The sequence below is a fragment of the Apis florea genome, unplaced genomic scaffold, assembly GCF_048593485.1.
Source record: "Apis florea isolate Af1SG1 unplaced genomic scaffold, ASM4859348v1 contig_2350_pilon, whole genome shotgun sequence".
NCBI classification, from domain to species: domain Eukaryota; kingdom Metazoa; phylum Arthropoda; class Insecta; order Hymenoptera; family Apidae; genus Apis; species Apis florea.
This window is the reverse complement of record NW_028256565.1, coordinates 6,587,375-6,606,645: the sequence shown is the minus strand read 5'-3', so window position 1 is coordinate 6,606,645 and position 19,271 is coordinate 6,587,375. Positions and strand designations below refer to the sequence as shown.

The 19,271-nt window shown below is 31.5% G+C and overlaps 1 protein-coding gene across 4 annotated transcripts in view; it reads left to right on the top strand.

Annotated features, from left to right (window-relative positions):
* The window catches only part of Rpb8 (DNA-directed RNA polymerases I, II, and III subunit Rpb8), a 59,442-nt gene that overhangs the window by 23,236 nt on the left and 16,935 nt on the right, over positions 1-19,271 (top strand). For all 4 annotated transcript variants that reach the window (XM_003696196.4, XM_086904902.1, XM_031918479.2 and 1 more), the window contains 2 exons: positions 1,089-1,172; positions 6,722-6,902. In XM_003696196.4, the coding sequence (XP_003696244.1) occupies positions 1,089-1,172; positions 6,722-6,902 (265 nt within the window). The remainder of the gene's footprint in view (positions 1-1,088; positions 1,173-6,721; positions 6,903-19,271) is intronic.

The following is a 19,271-nucleotide window of genomic DNA, read 5'->3' as shown; positions in this document are numbered from 1 at the left end:
TCACTAATAACAAATTATTGTTCGAGTGCGAACGAAAATCAGGTGACTCGAAGTGATATATTGAAGTATCTGTTCTCATAATACAATATAACGTCGAATGTAACTTCACGTTGGTAGTTTCAAGGACAGTTTGTTTACAAATTGTAGATCGTAATTCTAGACAGACGGATAGTTGATCTGTGTATGATATAATAATTGAGCTTCCGGTATTTTTTTTTAATTATACTGATCTTAAATTTGAATTTCGTTAAATTTTATATGGGAAATTAATTTAATGTTACTGGAAAATAAATCAATATAATAGAATAAAAGCAGAATACAATATTTCAACTGATTGAAAAGAAAATACGTTAAAATATGAAATTTTTGATATATTTAGAAAAAGAAAAAAATATAAAAAAAAAAAAAAACAGGAAGAAACAAAAATATAAGTTTCTCTTTGGCAATTACATACCTACCGCAAGCTTACGTGTTCAAACTAGCCACAAGTGCACATGTGAGAGAAAATGTATTCGCACACACACGTAGTTATACGTATTCTCTAATGAATGTTCGAGCCCTCCTCGTCGCCTATATGGGCGAGTTTCGCGAGTGTCGGATCGACGATAAATTCGTATCGTGAATCAAATGCGATTGGTTGGCTGAAAGTGACGTCAAACGGCCGGTGGGCAGCCGTCAAGTGGCACGACTGCGTCGCGTTCGTCGGAGATGTGTAAAAATTCGCTTCCTTTTTTCCCCTTCTCTCTTCTTTTCCAATAGTTCCATAATCGGAACCTCCCGACTACTACCACAACGACGACGAATTTACCAAAGACTATGAGTCATCTATGGCTGAAGCATCCGTCGCGTGATGTTTTACCTTCTTTTTTTTTTTTTTTACGCGACATAATATAACGAATGTTTCCTCTCGTTAGAATTAATTGGATTTCGCGTCTCTCTTATGTATAAAGTTTTGTTGTTTGTACGTGTATTGATAATATATGTTATACGCACGTAAGTACCTAGCGATGACAATTTTTCTATTTCTTTTTTTCGGTTTTTTTCCTTGACTGTGGATGGCGATCGATGATGATGGGTGGTGGTTACAGTGAGCAGGCTCCATTGCGAGTCCGAGTCCTTCAAAATGGACTTAATCCTGGACATCAACAGCTGGCTGTATCCCATGGAACTTGGTGAGTGTTCTTCGATAACTTTTTTATATATTAAAATGTATATTAATTTTAAAGAATAATTATGAATATTACGATAGATCAAAAATTATATTAATATACATTCCTTTAGATTCAATAAGTTTAATGAAATTATAAAAAAGTTGTTATTGAAATATATGTGGTTAAGGATTTTACTCGCATCTAGCTATAACTCAATTTTTTGTCAAATTTAATAATTTTAATCTAATAAAGCAACTTCGAGAACATCGTATCAAATAAAGCACTTATAATATTCTGATAGATAACAATTTTTTTTACGTAATTTTAATTTTGCATAAAATCATACATATTTGAATTTATTTGAATTAAAAATTTTAATAATACGATAGAAAGTAAAGATTCTTCAAGATTTTACATCAAGTTGTTTTAATGGATTTTGTTATTTTTTGACTTGTATTCTTATATTGAATTGTAATTTTCACTTGACAATGTTATAGAAAAGGAAATGTAATTAAACAATGTCTGATGAAGGGATATGAACTTAGCGTGCATGAAAATTCTGTTTGCTATAGCACAGAGGAGCTGTCAAGGCTCTTGGGCGTTTGTTTACATCGCGCGCGGCTCGCAACTTCGCGTGTATACACTTGTTCTATACAGTTACGATCTGGAAACACTGTAAAATAAATATGTAGTTTATTATCTTTTATAATTCGACATATGGTTTAAAATTTTCATTATCTTCTTTAGATATTTTAGATATACATTAATTAGTAGATATACTATCTGTCTATGAAGAAATTGTAAATAAAAAACTGGCTACCTAATATCTCTATTTTGCGTTACACATATTTTCATAATTTCGAAATGATCATATCTACAACTCGAATCGTTTGATAAAGAATATATCGAGTATGATACAAAACAGAATCATGATTTATGATATATATTAGTATAAATTAATTTTATAAGCAATGTTAATTATAGGACAGAATGTGTTCTATAATTTACAAAAATTCTTTTACTTCCAATAGTATTATGCTCGGACGTAAAGATTCTTCGTTTCCCCTTTGCAATGTCACTTGCCTGAACGAATAGTACATTATTGTTGTTACGATTAATATAGCATTTATTAATATGAGTCATATTTATAATAATATTATGATAAAGCTGAATTATATCTATATAGTTGGTAACTTAAGTTTATCATTAGTTCATGTAATAAATGAAAAATTTATAATGATATCATTTCAAATAGAAGAAACATAATTTAATACGTTGTCTTTTTTATCCATTATTACGGAAGTGCTTAATTTTAATCGAAATAGAAACGGTATTAATGAAAATCAGCAATAATTACTGATATCTAGACATAGATCAAACATTTGATAAATAAACGAGGATAAAATATATTTCATTGCTACTTCGCATAAAATTATATTGTGCGACATTTTCCGTTATACTTGTCTATTTTAATTTCGAAGACCAATATACATAGGAAATCGCGAATTTCAAAACGTAGAATAAGATATATGTCATACATGAAAATTGTTCAAAGAGCGGGCAAAAGAGTGATAAATTTAGCAGCTACCATGATATTTAGGAATTTCTATTTTCCTTCTTGAGCAAATTTCGAATACCATCGCTTTTTAATTGTAAGAAATATCAGAATCATCGAAATTTTTCCATATTTCATTCGTTTATTATTATTTTTTTTGAAACAAATTAATTATAAAAATTAGAAAGTAAATGATGCAAATATTTAGAAAGTAATATCGAAAGAATCGATATACGCACACATATAACGTATCATCTTTGACCCTTTGGTAAATGCGACACGTGTTCTTCGCTAATAGAAACACGTGCTGTATCATGTTTGTTTTTTTATTCTCATGGTTCTTTTACTTCTTGGTTAGACATACGAAGGACAACCTTGGCTAATGGACACTGGTGAAACGTGTTCTGCACAGCTCAAAGCAACTTACTGTTGGCTACTATGTACTTATATACGTCTAACTTTCAAGGTGACTTCAATCGCCTTTTTTTGTGCCAATGAACTGTTCTCTGACGAACTTAGACACGTGAGTCATTCGTTTTCGAAGATGTAGGTACAATATATTTTTATCTCTTTTAGAAAACAGCAATATTTTCTATCATATTCAATTTGAATTTCTAATATTGTTCTTTTGTAAATTTCATACCTTTGAAAAAACTGTTAGAATGTCAACTTATGTCAACGCGGTGTTTTTTCATAAGTTGATGCTAAAGATCGTCCGTTTGGTTAATGTTTATATTGTTAAATATCATCTGCGTAATAACTGTCATTAACAGAAGTAGGAATACAAAGAAAAAATATTTCAAATATTGATTACTGAAGTATAGTAATAAATGTATATAAATAATTAAATTATTAGACAATTATTAGCCTATTTTTTAATTATTTTTAAATTAGAATAAACTTATCTTCAGTTAAGAGAAGTCAGTTAAGATAGATGAAAAAAATAGCATTCGTGATATAATGTATATTAGATTCATAAATGCGCCCAAGGCCACGTCACGCTGCAGCAAACTCCCAACCCCCCACCCTTCAAATATCGTCATTTTGACTCGTCTCACGAACAGTTCTGGATGTATCTCGTTGATTCGGGCGCTGCAGAGGGAGTGGGTGCGTCACACCCACCGATAGCAGGGGTGGGAGAAAGAGGTGGGGTACACCGCATCGTCGATCCACCCCTGCTTGCTTACTATGTTTACAGATTCATATCCTGTTTCTGCTACTTTGAAGATTCTCTTCTGTCTTTATCCCCTCCCTTCTCCCTTCCCCCTCCTCACAAATTTTAATATCGCGTAGTTTGATTTTATCTCTTCCTCTTATCGTTTCCTAATATTATTCTATTTCCTATCATTTACCAAAAGAGAAACATTGTAGTAAAAGCTACAAATACATTCGGAATCATTTCAAATATTTCATAGAAAATAAAAATTTAGTGGACGTAATATATCCACAGTCTAATCTAAATCTATTATAAAAAAGAATCGAGATCACCGGTTTACCGTTGGCGAGGAGCAAAGAGGCGGGATGGATTTTGCAGGAAGGAGCTTGTCGATCGTGCAGAACAGAGTGAGATAGAATTGCGTTTGGGAAGGGGAACGAAGGTTAGTCCATAGGGCCAGGCAGTCCCGCTGTATTGACGCGCGGCGCACAGGCTTGCGCGAGATGACGCAATCTCCCTCCCATGCGCCCGGCTTTGCTCGTACCACGTTCTACTCCCCTCTCTTCGTCCCGTTCGCTCGTGTTTCACTCCTCTCTCCTACCTCACCCGGCAGCTCCCATAAGTTCAATGCCAAGGTCAAAACGTCCACGACTCGTAGCCGTGTCGGTCGCGATTCTCGTTCGCTGGGAGAAGTAGCCGTGTGTGCGCGTGTGTGTGTGTGTGTCCGTGCTCTCTGATCGTATGCTTATTTGCTGGTATCGCTCATCCATCGTCGTGGTCATCATCGTTGTGTCGTTTCATCGTATATTCACATTTACCTTCCTGTCGCGTATCGCGCGCGCTTTTTCTACCGGTTTCTTCGCCGATGCGCGTTACGTGCCATGATTTTGTACATGTACACGCAGTTTCGTTTCGCGTCGCGCGACTAACCTACATTACACGTACGGACATGTTGAATTACGCCAAGTTAAAATGTGTGTTACAATTGTGTCGAGTACAAGATATCGAAAAAGAAATAAAATGTTGCAAATAAGTCGAAGTTAATGTAAATGTCATATGCAGTTATTCAAGAAATATCTTGAGTTGTAACTGTAACTGTGTTCTGAAATCATTTTGAGACAAATCATAGTGTAAATATGTGAATATTGGAATGTAGAACAAAAGTAGAATGTTCTACGTGACAAATGCGGATGCGCATCATGTGAAGAATGAATATAAACTATCGTTAAGTTCTCTCTTTCTCTTGTCTGTGGTGACGTCGTGAGACAAGATGGCGGTTTTCGATAGACCCCGGAACATGTTAAGCTCAGTTCATGGGGGTGGTTAACGTTTCTGAATGTGTTACATAATATTATTAGCTTTTGTTCTTTTTACATGAAACAGAATTTTACTTAAGCATTTATTTATAATGTATTGCAACATTTTATGTGCCATATTTTTTCTTATACATATATATATATCTCATATTGATGTTTCAAATAGAATCAAATATTTATAACACAGTGTAGTTAATAAGTTTAAACTTCAAAAGCTTGCATTCTACGGATGTCTAAATTTAATATAAAGTGTTAATATATCCCTCTAATGTGAGCAAATTAACGATACGCGTTGCTGTCAGTGTCAAGGTTAATGCTGTAAATCACACGAGCCCATATCCTTTGCCGGGTTCGTATTGGTTAATATGACTGGGGCTGATAATATGATCCTGTATCGTTCAACTAGATAATCTATAATCGTTATGCTATTATCGTGATATAAGCTTGACCCCATATACGTCTCATAACATGATCAATTGGTCATGTAGATTTTTCCAGCTTCGTTTTCATTCGTCTTTATATTCCCCTCGACATTGCCACCGCCGGTAATATCGATTACCATACCATACTATATGTATCATCGACACAGCATAGACTTTTAACCTTGACCCTTGTTCTCCAGGAATGGTAACCCCTCTTATATGAGAGTTTCTCAATGTTTTATCTTTTAGTTGAATAGATCTATATAGGGTTCTTTTTAATGTGTTAATGTGTGTTTAATATAATTATATCGATAATGTAATATCATTTACCTTTTTCATTTAGTATCCTAGTTTCCTATCTCGCTAATAAGTCTGTTGCCATTTATAAATTAAACTTTTGTTATTTTACGTTTCTTCGATTTTTTCCTTTTGTTTTTTATTCTTTTTATTATGTTAATATTTGATCATTTTTTTGATATAAGTATAATTTAATATCATTATATATATTTGTTTTCAGAATCAAACTTATTTTTATATACATTTCTTTTGATTAAGCGCAATATTTTATGTACTAATCGAAACTATTATATTTATAGAAATCTTTTATATTGTTCGATTATTTTTACTTCTACTAATTTAGATCTCAATTCTATAATTTCTCAGGATTATCCTTTGCATAATGAATGGTATAATGCATATAATCGACGTGATATATTGCAGTTTTCATGTTTCTTGAACATGATGTATCGTATCATACGTATAATATGCGATATAATAAAAAAGAAAAACGTTTATTGTTTCTCTGTGTTTTCATTGCATGCACATGTATGTATCTAAGAGTTGGTGAAAATAACAAAATGAAGACACAATTCTATTGGTTTAGATGCAATCAACTGTGAATTTCGTTCGAAACGTGGCGAAACGAACGTTTGCAACGCCCCCAGTGTATTTTTGATGCAGTTGCCTTGAGATTTATTATTAGATATCAATTTCCGTGTTCCGACATTACAGATTTTTTTGTATTGACATTTAAACAAAGATAAAAAGATTTAAATGTTTTTATATTTTTCTTTAATTTAACCTTCGAAGAGTAATTTTTATTATTCTGGATTCGTTTACAGGTGATAAATTTCGTCTGGTTCTGGCTACGACCTTGAGAGAAGATGGTTATCCTGATGGAGGGGAGTGGAACGCGACAGAACAGGAAGGCGGTTCCAGAGCAGACAGTTTTGAATATGTAATGTCTGGTATGGTTTATCGAATCGAAGGTGATGAAGCAAGCAATGAACCCAGCAGTAGACTGTAAGTGGTTACTTTTTTTATAAAATTTGATTTTTTTTAAATTAATATCTTGGTGGTATTTATAACAGAATAAAATATCAAACATTTTAGAATAATGATTTTATGAAGTATATCAGACTGAATAATAAACTAAAAATAAAGTTGAAAATATACTATTATGAAATTAGTTAATAATTGATTGATTATTTAATTTGATTAAGATAGAATACTAAAAAAATATAAAAAATTGATTGAATATGTCAAATCAGTATCGCTATTTTATTCTGTTACGGTCCACTGTAATCTCTTGGCGTATCATGCATGGTGCACGCATGATACGTCACATACGTGACGTCATTCACACGCGTCGACGTGCGTAAACGTGCCCTCTTTTTCCTGTGATCTCTGATTGGCTCGCTTCCAGTGCTCAATGAAGTTCTAAGAGAGTTTTTGAAACTACCGAAAACCATAAAGCGTCTTTCGGTAATATATATAAAAAAAAAAAAAAAAAAAAAATGCATTAATACTATCTATCGCATCTATCGCATTAAAAAGCGTTTAATAACTAATATCTTAACAACTAATTTATACCAAAACGTAAAAATTATTAAGGAAATATAATGACAAATTATTTTGCAATAATGAAATATACGATTCTTGGAATTTTGCGAATATATATAATATTATAAATTTAAAATATTAATTTTTAATGAATATATAATTACATTCTATTTTGTCTGGTTACTTTATAAATAACAATTCTTGACCGGATTGTTAAATGAAAGCTGTATCGTGGAAGATACTGTTCCATGATAACCCTGATTTGACCAACTTATCGTTTAACCTTGAAAATTTACAACTGCAATATATATGCTGCAAAAGCCACTTTGATTGTCTGATCGGTACCGATCCTATCGTAAATTGTGCGCGCGATCTCTATCCACTTTTATGTATATGTGTTTGAAATTAATTTCTATATCATCATGAATAGAAGAATGCAACAACGTATCTGACATTTGATAAGATAGGCAAATCCGTGATATTGTGCTTAAAGGGATTTTAAATCATTTGTAAAGATTATGTATAATTGTTTTATTACATTAAGTGCATATTTATATTTATCTTGTATTTTTTCATTCCAATTGTTTATATTTTTTTTCTTTTAAAAATTGTTAAATACAAGAAAGATGAACAGTTGTTTATATATAATATCAAATAAGATATTGTGGAAATTAAATAGGTTGAACATCTTTGAATTTAAATCTTGAATTAAAATTTTTTTAATAAAATATTAATGGTAATTAATATTTTAATATTTAATATATTAATATTTTAATGATAAACGATGCAAAAGTTTGGTTAAGAATCGAAATGTCATTCGATATTCTAATGCTATCTAATTATTTTTCTTGTTGACGAAAAATTAAAATACTTGTTTTATCTTCGAAAATGGTTTAATTCAATTTACGATAATTTAGAATTGAATTTATAATTATTCAATATTAAAAGGTTTTTTCTCGTCCTTTACATCTCATTGTTGTATGCAATTCAGTGATTTGTTCATAATTTTTTCCTGTACATGTTTATTTATTATTACCAGGTTTTTATCGCATTCAATATTTGTTTTCGAATTTTCAAAAATAAATTCTCCAAAAATCAGTTTTTTCTTTGTTGTTTTCTTTTTTTTTTTTTTTTTTTTTTTACATGTATTAAATATTTATTTAGTTTAGGATTTTTCAAGTTTTTTTCGATATTATTTCGGTAGAAATAAAATGTATAATTCTTATGAGAAAATTATTCGTCAAGAAAGTGATGAATTTTAATATTCATATATTTAATTGATGATAGAATACTGGAATAATATGAATATCAGTTGAAATAATGATGAATAAGGACTGAACATTGAAAGGAAACGTCTCTCGAATCTTGCTTTTAAAAAGCATCGAGGAAAGATAATCCATAAAAAGATGCAATTATCATTTAACCCGTTCGGTCGGTAAGAGCGAAACGGAAATGGTGAAACGGGCTCTCGGAGAACAGGGAGCCACTCTGCGTTCACTCGGTGGGTAATGAAGCGGGTGAACACAGCTGGTGGTATCTCAGTTTTCTGAGGGCGTTAGCAGCCCATTGATTTACCTGCTGATTCCCTATGATGATTTTATGGAAGAAAAATATGATAAAGCAATAACAAAATCATAAAAACTATTAAGGAAACCATATAAAATATAAAATCCTATTTAGTATTTATAAAATTATATAATTATACTATACTGAGAAATTTATGAATTTCAAGTCACGATAAATGCTATTCTCGTTTCAAATAATTTGATATTTTGGATTATAAAAGCGGCTTAAATATTTACATTATCATCTAGATTGTATATCGATACTAGCTACTTGTAGATAAGCAAAGCTAAGAATTAATCAGATATTTTATAATACGATTGGTTTTAAATCTAAATAATGTGGCCCATCGCGATACGTTGCTATATGATATCATCAGTCCATTAAATAGGGGCGTGACAGGTGGGAAATGAATTATTGATCGGGGTCACTAGAAACCCTCAAATGGATACAATTAATCCTCTAGTTCGCTAAACAGCGTATAAGTACACTCGATATTATCATAGTATTGGTATGTCTCTAAAAATGAAAGTGATCTTCAGTACAACATATTTCTTGTTAATTAAAATTAATCTCAGGTTATTCAGATAAAGAGTATTTAATAAATTAAATATTTACTATTTTAAGAAATTAAAAATTGAAATATGAAAATTGTAACCAAAATAATGATTTTATTCAAAATGCAATTAATTTAAAAAATACGTAAAAGAAGTTTTAGTTTAGTTTCGCAAATGCGCATGCGCGAACGCCATAGATCCGTATATTTGAAGTAGTCCATGGTGCGCGATACGCCAGGATGCGCACAAGGTCGGCCGGGCTGTCAAAATCAGCTGACTCTCGGATGACCAATCAGCTGATTCCTTCAACTTCTCAGCAGGAGACTTTCCTTCTGACTTCGAAGACTTAGAGGGCGCTATCTTACAATTAGAATTCTGAGTCAATTATTTCAATTCTCTTTATTTCTTCTTATTTCTCCTTCTTTCAAAATCAATTTTTCTTAAATTAATTGCCTTTTAAATTAATTTGATTATTCATTTAATTTAATTGATAATTAAAATTTATAATTAAATTTTATTGAAAATTTTTTTGAATTGAAAATTAATATAATTATTTGTCTTAAAAGATAAAAAGTTAAAAATAAAAAGTTAATAAAAAGCTTGATAAATTTTTTTTGCAAAAAATTCATATAATTAAAAACCATATTCAAGATCTTATTATGCATTCATTAGATCATTACGATATGCTAATTGTTAGTACTTGTTTTGACATCATCATTTCCATTGTCATGATTAAATATACTTAGCAAAAAATATATATTTATCATGGAATTTGATCTCTGATAATTAAATATTCATCGTTTAGGATGATTAAAAATGGAAATCCGAGTGACTTGAAGGACTTATCATTCATGGTGGAACAATAGCCTCATGATATGAAAAGTACTATTCAATGCTTCGATAATTAAGCGTTATCTTTTACCGATGCATTGAAAATTCTGCGCTGGAAATAATGCATTGGCGATGTATACCGTAGTTTCTGTTATCTACAATGCAAGCAGTAACGCACGTATATAGTATATGTACATTCATTGTTTTGATAATTATATCACGATAGTGTAATTGGAATAATTGCTTCGCGTTATTCTGATTAAATCTTAATGAACTCTCAGTTTCTCTGTCTGTGATCAGCTTATGACAATCAACTGAAATAGATTATGTTTGTCGACAATTGTTTTTGAGTTGAGTCAGAATTTTCTGGTCTTAAAATATTATTATAGATTTTTTTCTGATGCTTTTTGTAATACAAATAGATATAAAATTGAGAAAAATTTTTAACATCAAGAAATATTGTTTACTCGAATATATATATTTCTCAATTCTTCTAATTTATTTCATGAATTTATAAGAAACATAGTAAACATAGTATATATCTCGACAAATAAGATCAACAGTATCGCAACTTTAGATAGACTAAATTCAAGGTTTTTGCACCTAAAAGGTTTTAATGCATTGTATATATCCTACTACAATTCTAGTCTATCTATAAAACACAGGGTCATTCGATTCAACAAATCTTTGAATCCACGAATCCTCAAAAATATCAAAATGATAATTGAGCATTGAACATGATTCGAAACAGTAATTTGATATTTATAGTGGAGATAAAGTATTCATTTTGTTTAGAATATTTAAAGTTTACATGTATAGTAATATACTACTATTTATGTGAAAAATACAAATTAAAAATACATAATTCGTATGGAATATTTAAATATTTTTAAAGTCTTTTAAATAAAAAAAAAAAATGAATAAAAATCAATATCCAAAATAAATAAAACAAGTATTTTTCAAGTCATAAATTTGCAAATGAATTTTATAGTCTGACTTTCAAGGTATATTTATATTTCTGTGTAGTATATCCGAGTGCAGCTATCGTATCATTTACTATCGTAATTATTTTAATTTACGATTTCATTATATGTCGTATCTATCAACTATGTTCGATATTCATCGAAGTAAAGTCATTTTTCACCGATATATATACATAAATTTCAAAATTCTGAGGACACATTGTATAAAAAAATTATTAATTTTATTAATTTCCATGTATTTTTACAATACTTCATAATTTCCTTCATTATATAAAATAGATATCCATTAATATCCATCCTTAATTATTAACAATTTTATTCCAATTTTTGAAGAAATATAACAAATGTCTTAAAATTTTTAAACGGTGCTGTGTACAGATAGTGTAGGAGATTTTTCAGTACATATGCATAGAATAGAGAATCAAAGTGAATATATTCGTCCTGATGTAAATATATCCGCGCAACTTGGCGGAAAATTTAACCGCCACGTCATTCGAAGTTGCGTTCCGAGAAAACTTGCGCGAGTGCGACAAAGAGGGAGTGCGACGAACGCTGTAAAAACGTCGCGTTGCGGCTCGTGAAAAAGGGTGATCAAGGGGGACGTGGGGAAAGAAATTACATAAGACGCGCGTTGGGACGACGAGAATTGCAGCATGCCTTTTTGGCAGGAAGAAACGTTTTCATTCCGTCTAAATGAGCACGTTCATCTTTGTGTGTGTTATCGATGAGTTTTTCCTATGCAGGAGGGTATATGAATTTATCAAATGATCCAAACGGTGAAATTAACAGTGTGTTGATTTTTCAATTTGAAAAAATAATAGAAAAAAAGATGATGAAAATTTTCAGAATAATTGGAAGGAAAGGAAAGCAATTAGTGAAGAAGCAATTATTTTCTGAAAATTTTTTAATTACTTTTTTTTCTTTTAAGTAGTTTTATGAGAATAAAAATTTTTATCTTGTCTTAATTAAATATGAAATATAAGTAGAAATTTTGAAAAATATATTCGTAATAATTTATATAAAACACATATAATAAAGATATTTTATATGAAAATTATTAACGCGTAGAATAAATGTGTAGTTAAAGAAATTTGTTCAGCGCTGAATATATTATTTACAACTTGCAAATAAAGAAATTGAGAAATATAGTAATAAGAATAAAGGTGTTTTAGATTCACTAATATTTCGTACGTCAGTGGTCAACTCTCGTAGCCTTGTACTCTAGAAGCAGTATGTACATATTGCATATAGACTGTTTGGAAGAGCGGAAAGAGGAAGGCAATGCATCGTCACGTAATGCAAGCATTATGCAATCTCGACCACTTAACAACAGCTGATCACATTTTTAGCTTGCATAATTTTTCACAGCTACCATGTATAAAGAATAAGATTGTATATTAATTTAAAAAAATTATAAAAATATTTTTTACGCGTGAAGCAAGATTTCAATTGAAATTTTTGATATATTCTCTTTTTTTTTTTTTTTTTTTTTTTTTAGAAAAATCTTTTCTTTAAATATATAACTAAATAATTTAAATAAATAATCGAATAATGAAAATATAAAATACTTTGAACATTAAATATAGCTTTTTCTTTTACAATAATTTGATAACTAATAATATTTGTTGTAGTGAAATTAAGTGATAAATTATAGATTATAAATATCTCAAATAATTTTTACATTTTTTAAAATTTATAGTCAAAACAATCAACAGACCTTTAGTTTTATTAAAAATTTACTTTTTATTGCTTCTTTTAGCTCTCAAACTCTTTATCTTTATTTATTAAAATACAAAATGAAATAAAAAATTAACAATACCATATTTATATGTAATATAATTTCTTTCAAAATTATTACACATAAAGAAGATAGATCCATATTTTTCGTCCTATATCATCATGCTCGTAAAATACGGTCGCTCTGAATCTTCAATGGCTCGTTCCCGTTGTTAATGTTATTGTCTCATTTAGGGAATTTCTCTTCGCGGTGTGTGTAACTCGAGAGTTATTCTATAGGCATAGAGTGATAGATGCAGAGAGTCGGCGCGTATACATGAGCTTGAGTTACTCGTTGACGTCACGTAGCGAGCGCAGAAGGGGACGAAACCGTGGTTCGAGTTATTCGATTATGTTACATTAATCCCCTCCCCCGTATTCCGAACGGTATGATTCTCCAGCCTCTGCTTTGTCCCTACAATTATATATCTGGTTAGGGCCTCTAATTCTGTCATAGATACATGCTATCCATACCATCTAGATCTTTAGTAAATTTTGTTATAGAATAGAAATTAGATTTTGAAGAAAAAGTGTCCAACATTTTTGAATAAAAAATTTTTAAAAGCGATATGAAAATAGTTTTGTTATTTTCTTTAAATATTAATAACTAATATTAATTTAGTGGAATTATAATTTTCTCAACATTTTGATCGATATCATAAATTATATACAATTATTTTACAAATTCTTTTTAAAGAAAATCAAAAATTGTAATTTTAAGAGTTGGCGTTCCTAACATCCATGTTGTTGTTCCATCCATGGGTCAACTGTAATCGAATCGTGTTTTTTCGTTCGAGTGATCTAGGTCAACTGGCGTCGATGATATCGACATTTCTCGAATCTTTTCCTCTCTCTATGCAAATACGTACAGTGATTCATATGTTTTATAGATATGTTCGTGTGTCAAGGGAGTTAATATCTTTCTTCTAATATTTCCTCCCGACGAATCATTACGGCTGATTCGTTATTAACTTATACGAAGTCTGCCTGTGTTTACTCGGGAACACATCTCTCGCATCTTCGAAACATAAATTCTCTACGTTCCGTCTGAACGTTTTACCTTTTACCTACACACACGGCGAATTGCAAAGTGTAGAAAATAATTAGTTAAACATTAAATATGCATATCAAATATTTGTAAATTTTCTGACACTTAGTCCTTTACTTTATTTCTCCTATAATAATAATGCTGCAAGAATTTCATTACTTTTTTCATAAAGCAGCACAATTAAAGTTATTTTTTTCCAATCTAACAATAATAGTATTCTCCTTATCATATAGAGGAGTAATTTTCACGAATAATATTATTTGTCTCGAACAAGGGTTAATCCACATTACAACAAATTATTATGAATGAATCATAATCAAACACGTCGATTGTATATATATTGTTATTTTTCACATTTCCAATATATAAATCCAACCTTTATGGACCTTATCTGATTTATATTTTATTCCAAATAAAACAACGGACCAAACTACACGTACTATAACATTATTTATCATCATTTCGATTTACGAGCGAATTCAATAGGATCATGTTTTTTCCCCTCCCGCTCGATTTATTCAATTCTTCCTCGCATATAATCGCAACGTTCCTCCTCAGCTTTTCACTCCTTTCAAAATTCTTTCGCCCCGATTGATAAGTCAGGAACGCGTGATGCATAATTCATGAATCGATCTCGACGTCGCTATCGCAATTTTCCAGCGAACGGCTTTTTGTAAATAGTGCGTGCGCCGACTTCCGTTTCCGAATACACAAGTATATTCTCTCTGTCTCTCTCTCTCTCTCTTCTCTCTTCTCCTCTCTTTGACCATGTTCCCGGACATGAGCTCCAGGCTCTTCGGTTCCCAGGGGTGACCCAGTTTCGTTTATCCCCCTCACGGTCGTCCCGTACTTGCCTGGTGAACCTCCACCACCTACGGCGCACACGTACACCTACGCACATTCGTCGGCCTTTTCCGGATATGGCTTAATCCCTGCTTCTCGATCCATCTTTTTTCCAATCAATTTTTCCTCTAATAACTCTGTGCCTCGCCTGTAGATTTCTTTTTACTACCTGTTTTTACCTTCGTTGCTAAAATAGAATTTTTGCGAAAAATTTTGCATTGGTTTTTCTCTTTTGTTTTCAAAATTAGGGGAATAGGTTAAGAATTATATAAGGTGGAAATGATGACTTGTGAGAATTAAATTCGATGAATATATTCAATTATAGTTACGGACGGTGTATGGTTTGAACTTCGTTTTTTCGCTTCATCTTTTTTTTTTTTTTTTTTTTTAATTCAATTTCAGTGCATTTCCGCTTTTTCATCGGTGGAATTCTGATCGGACAGTATTGGTTTTTTTTTTTCTTTTCTTTCGTTATTAGTTTGTTATTCATATTTGTTGGACTAGTTATGAATATTGTGATGAAAGATTATGCAAGGGGAGATATGGTTTTGAAATTTAAATTTGATAAAAATCGAATCGACGTTTGTCATATTGAAAACTATAGGTCAAAATTTAAATAATTTCATACAAGCTCTCCTACATTTCATTCTTTTTCTTCGTTTTTATCGAACAACAATAGTATGACATGCGAATAATCTTCTGGCTGGTAAAATTCAACTACTTGTTGAATCTGACCCTGAATCAAGATCCGATCGAGCAAGTCTACTTATCCTTCGATATAAAATCAACATAAAAGATCTATTAATAATCCGTTTCTTCAAACGCGTTCATATATGATTTCAGTTTTTATTACACGAACAAATCCGTTGTAGCACCGGGAAAAAATAATCGATTCCATTCCAAATGTAATAAATCTTCCAAAAAAAAAAAAAAAAAAAAAGAAAAAACACCCATATCCATAAATTTATCCACTCGTTTCTCTACTCTGAACCCACCGATATCACTGATTTTCCTTCCAGTTTCCAATCCACGCGTATTTCTCGCATAATCTCGTTTTTCCCCTCTCCCCTATATTGCCTGTCTCTCTCGCGCACGCAGAGGCCGTACACGTGTTCGACGTTGCTCTCTGTCCCCCCAACGATCTTCGGCTGGCGTACGACTCGCACGCGCGTACCCTTGCCAGGAACACTCCTGGGAAAAGGTCAGACAGTCAGAGGCCCAACCTACGAAGTGAAATTAGGTCAACCCCTGATGGTCGTTCGTGCATGAATTCCCTGCCTTTCTCTCTCTCTCTCTCTCTCTCTCTCTCTCTCTCTCTCTCTCTCTCTCTCTCTCTCTCTCTCTCTCTCGGATTATAAGGAAGAGACCTTGTTGCGCTTGTCTCTATCTCACTCACATATAGCCCGCAGGCTTTCTCGAAAACCATGCACGTAATAGTTTATACTCTCGTGCCGTAGAGAAATAGGTTACGTGGTTTAGAAATCGAAGGGATGAAGCAACACATTGTTGCTTCGAAAGTGACACAAGAACGCGTAAAAAGCGTAAGAACACACCGTAAAAGTTTTTGGGTTATCGGTCGATATATAATCTAGGCTCGAAGGACGATTGAGAAGTTATTGTTACTCGCTTTTTTAAATTTTACTATGGAACAAGCGATTATCGGATATTAATATTGTTTTATATCGTTATTATATAGGAGACGATGATTTAGAATTTTGAGCGGTGTTTTAATATAAATCTGCCGTGTCGAAAACGGGATGTTTTTGATATTGGTGTTACACATTTGACACACGAGTTGAATCATATTGAAGAAGGGTAATAGAAAATTAACAGTCAACCCGAATAGAGAGTGCCTCTTGATAAGCCAAGAGCAATTTCGTCGATATTTTATCAATTATTCAAGCGAACAGAGGCATAGATGGACGGTGGTATCCTTGGCCCTATTACCGAGCAAACTATGGTGCCCTTAATATGCTCGAAGGTTAAGCCTGGCCAGTTATAAAGACGTGTCCCTCCTGCGCGCAAGAAACGAAAGCTGATTATCAGCTGATCGATAAAAAAAAGAGGTGTCTTTCTCAACAACCATCCGGTGTTTTCTTCGGAATAACTTCAAAAGAGAAACTTCGGTAAATTTCTAAAATAAAATTTCTTAAAGATTCCCCAATTCTCACGTATCTCGAATATTTGCATAAATATTCTTCTTCTTTCGAATAAATATTAAAAATCTTTAACGAACTTATTTTGCAAATACGCTTTTATCTTCATCTCGTCGAATGCCAACAATGTGAAAGGAATAACGGAGTGAAGGAATATTTAAATTCATTTCTCCGAGATCCAATTTATTTTTCTTCGAATAATCATATCGAGATGAAGGGGAGAGAAAAAAAACTTTTTCTTGGTTGTTAAATATGGTTGAGTGGGAAGAAAATATTTCGACGAGGGAAGAAGTCGAAGTTTGAAAGCGGAAATGTTTGAGAAATCAAACTCTTTCGTCGTTTTATTGATCGAAAGATGCCATTTTATTATTCCTATGTTCTTCTTTTTCTGTTTACAGATAGAATTGCAAAAGGAAAAGATAGAAACATTGTTATAAAAAATTAATATCATTTTGTGTTATTATTGCCATTATTGATTGTGATAGAAATTCAAAAAGCAAAGAGTTGAAATATAGTTTTAAGAAAATTGTACAAGCGAACTAAATTATTTATTTAATAATTTTTGAAAGAACGAATAGAGAATACAAATAATATAAAATAAATTCTAAAAACTTTTACAAAAAATTTTATACAATTATTTTACATACTGTTTTATTGTTGTATAATTTTATCTATTGTTTATTGTGATGACAAAAAAAAGTAGAACAATTGGGGACTATATGCAATTTTTGATTTCTATTCTTTATGTTAGATTCAAATGTGTTACTTATATATATATATATATATATATATATATATACGTTTAATAAACTCAATCATTCTTTCAACTTAAAAAAGATAATTTTTTTTCGTGTTAATTTAACATTAACTTTCCATTTAACCGGATAAAATAGCATTTCAAATTACATTTCATAATGTTTCATATTTTCGATATTATCTTTCAAAGGTTTTAGTAACGATAAAAGGTTTCTGATGGAAAGAAAATGGCGCTCGGTTCATCTATTTTTCACCGTAAAGCAATATACGTATCCGACAATTTCCCAGAACTCATAAATGACAATCAGATTGTATCCCGTGAAATTAAGGTCAAGTTAAGCAAAGCATTATAGGATTTCTCTCAAACCCTTGCCACTTCCTGGATGGGGGTTGAAACAGGCCTGTTAGTCGGCTGCCAATCGCAGCTTGGTCGCTCGATCCAATTACTCGACCTGTCTGTCCTACTCGAGAGAATACTAAGTTACTTTTGTGCATACTCTCCCTACTTATAGTGTGTCGGAATGTTACGCGAACACGATTCAGAAACAATTGGATTAAAATCTGAAAAAGTCGATAATTTAAAAAAATATTTGTATAAAAGTAATAAAGTATAATAAAGATTTTTAATTATTTTTCCATCGTAAATAATTAAAAATATATTCTTTGACATAAACTCATATCATTAAGAAAATTATATTTTATGAATGACATGATTGCGATATGATTCGAAATGAATTTATTATTCAAACAAATTAAAATATATACAAGAAGAAAATGATTTATTAAATTATTTTGTCGTCCGTTGGGTAGCGTGTTCGTGCATATATAGAATATGGATCATTTAAATTAATCGCAAAATTTCAAGTTTTATAAAATTGCTTTTGCCTATTCGGATATCACCCGACGATATAATCTGATTGGTTTAATTTTGCTTTTTTCTCACTAACAAATCTGTGTAAACGAATAATCAATGTTTTGTTGTTTTGATTTTTTTTTTTCCTTGTTTCGTTCACTTTTCTTTTTCATGTTTTCTTATATACGTTATTCTACCCTTTCGTATCTCTTGTTTTTACTCTCGATTCTTCCGTGCTTGGACGCGTTTATCGTGCGTACTGAAGCCATGACATTGAGACGTGGAGCATGTAACAGTTCCGGACTTTCGTAGCTAGAATAATCGAGTCTGTGCTGTGCGACGATGTTCGCTCCCGTATTCCCGGGGCCACGTGTTGCATCGACTTACTTCGTACCCCTTCGTGCATCTCCGGCTTACTCGGTTTCTAAGTAGAAAAGTTCGATTCGTGGTCAGACAGGGCGAC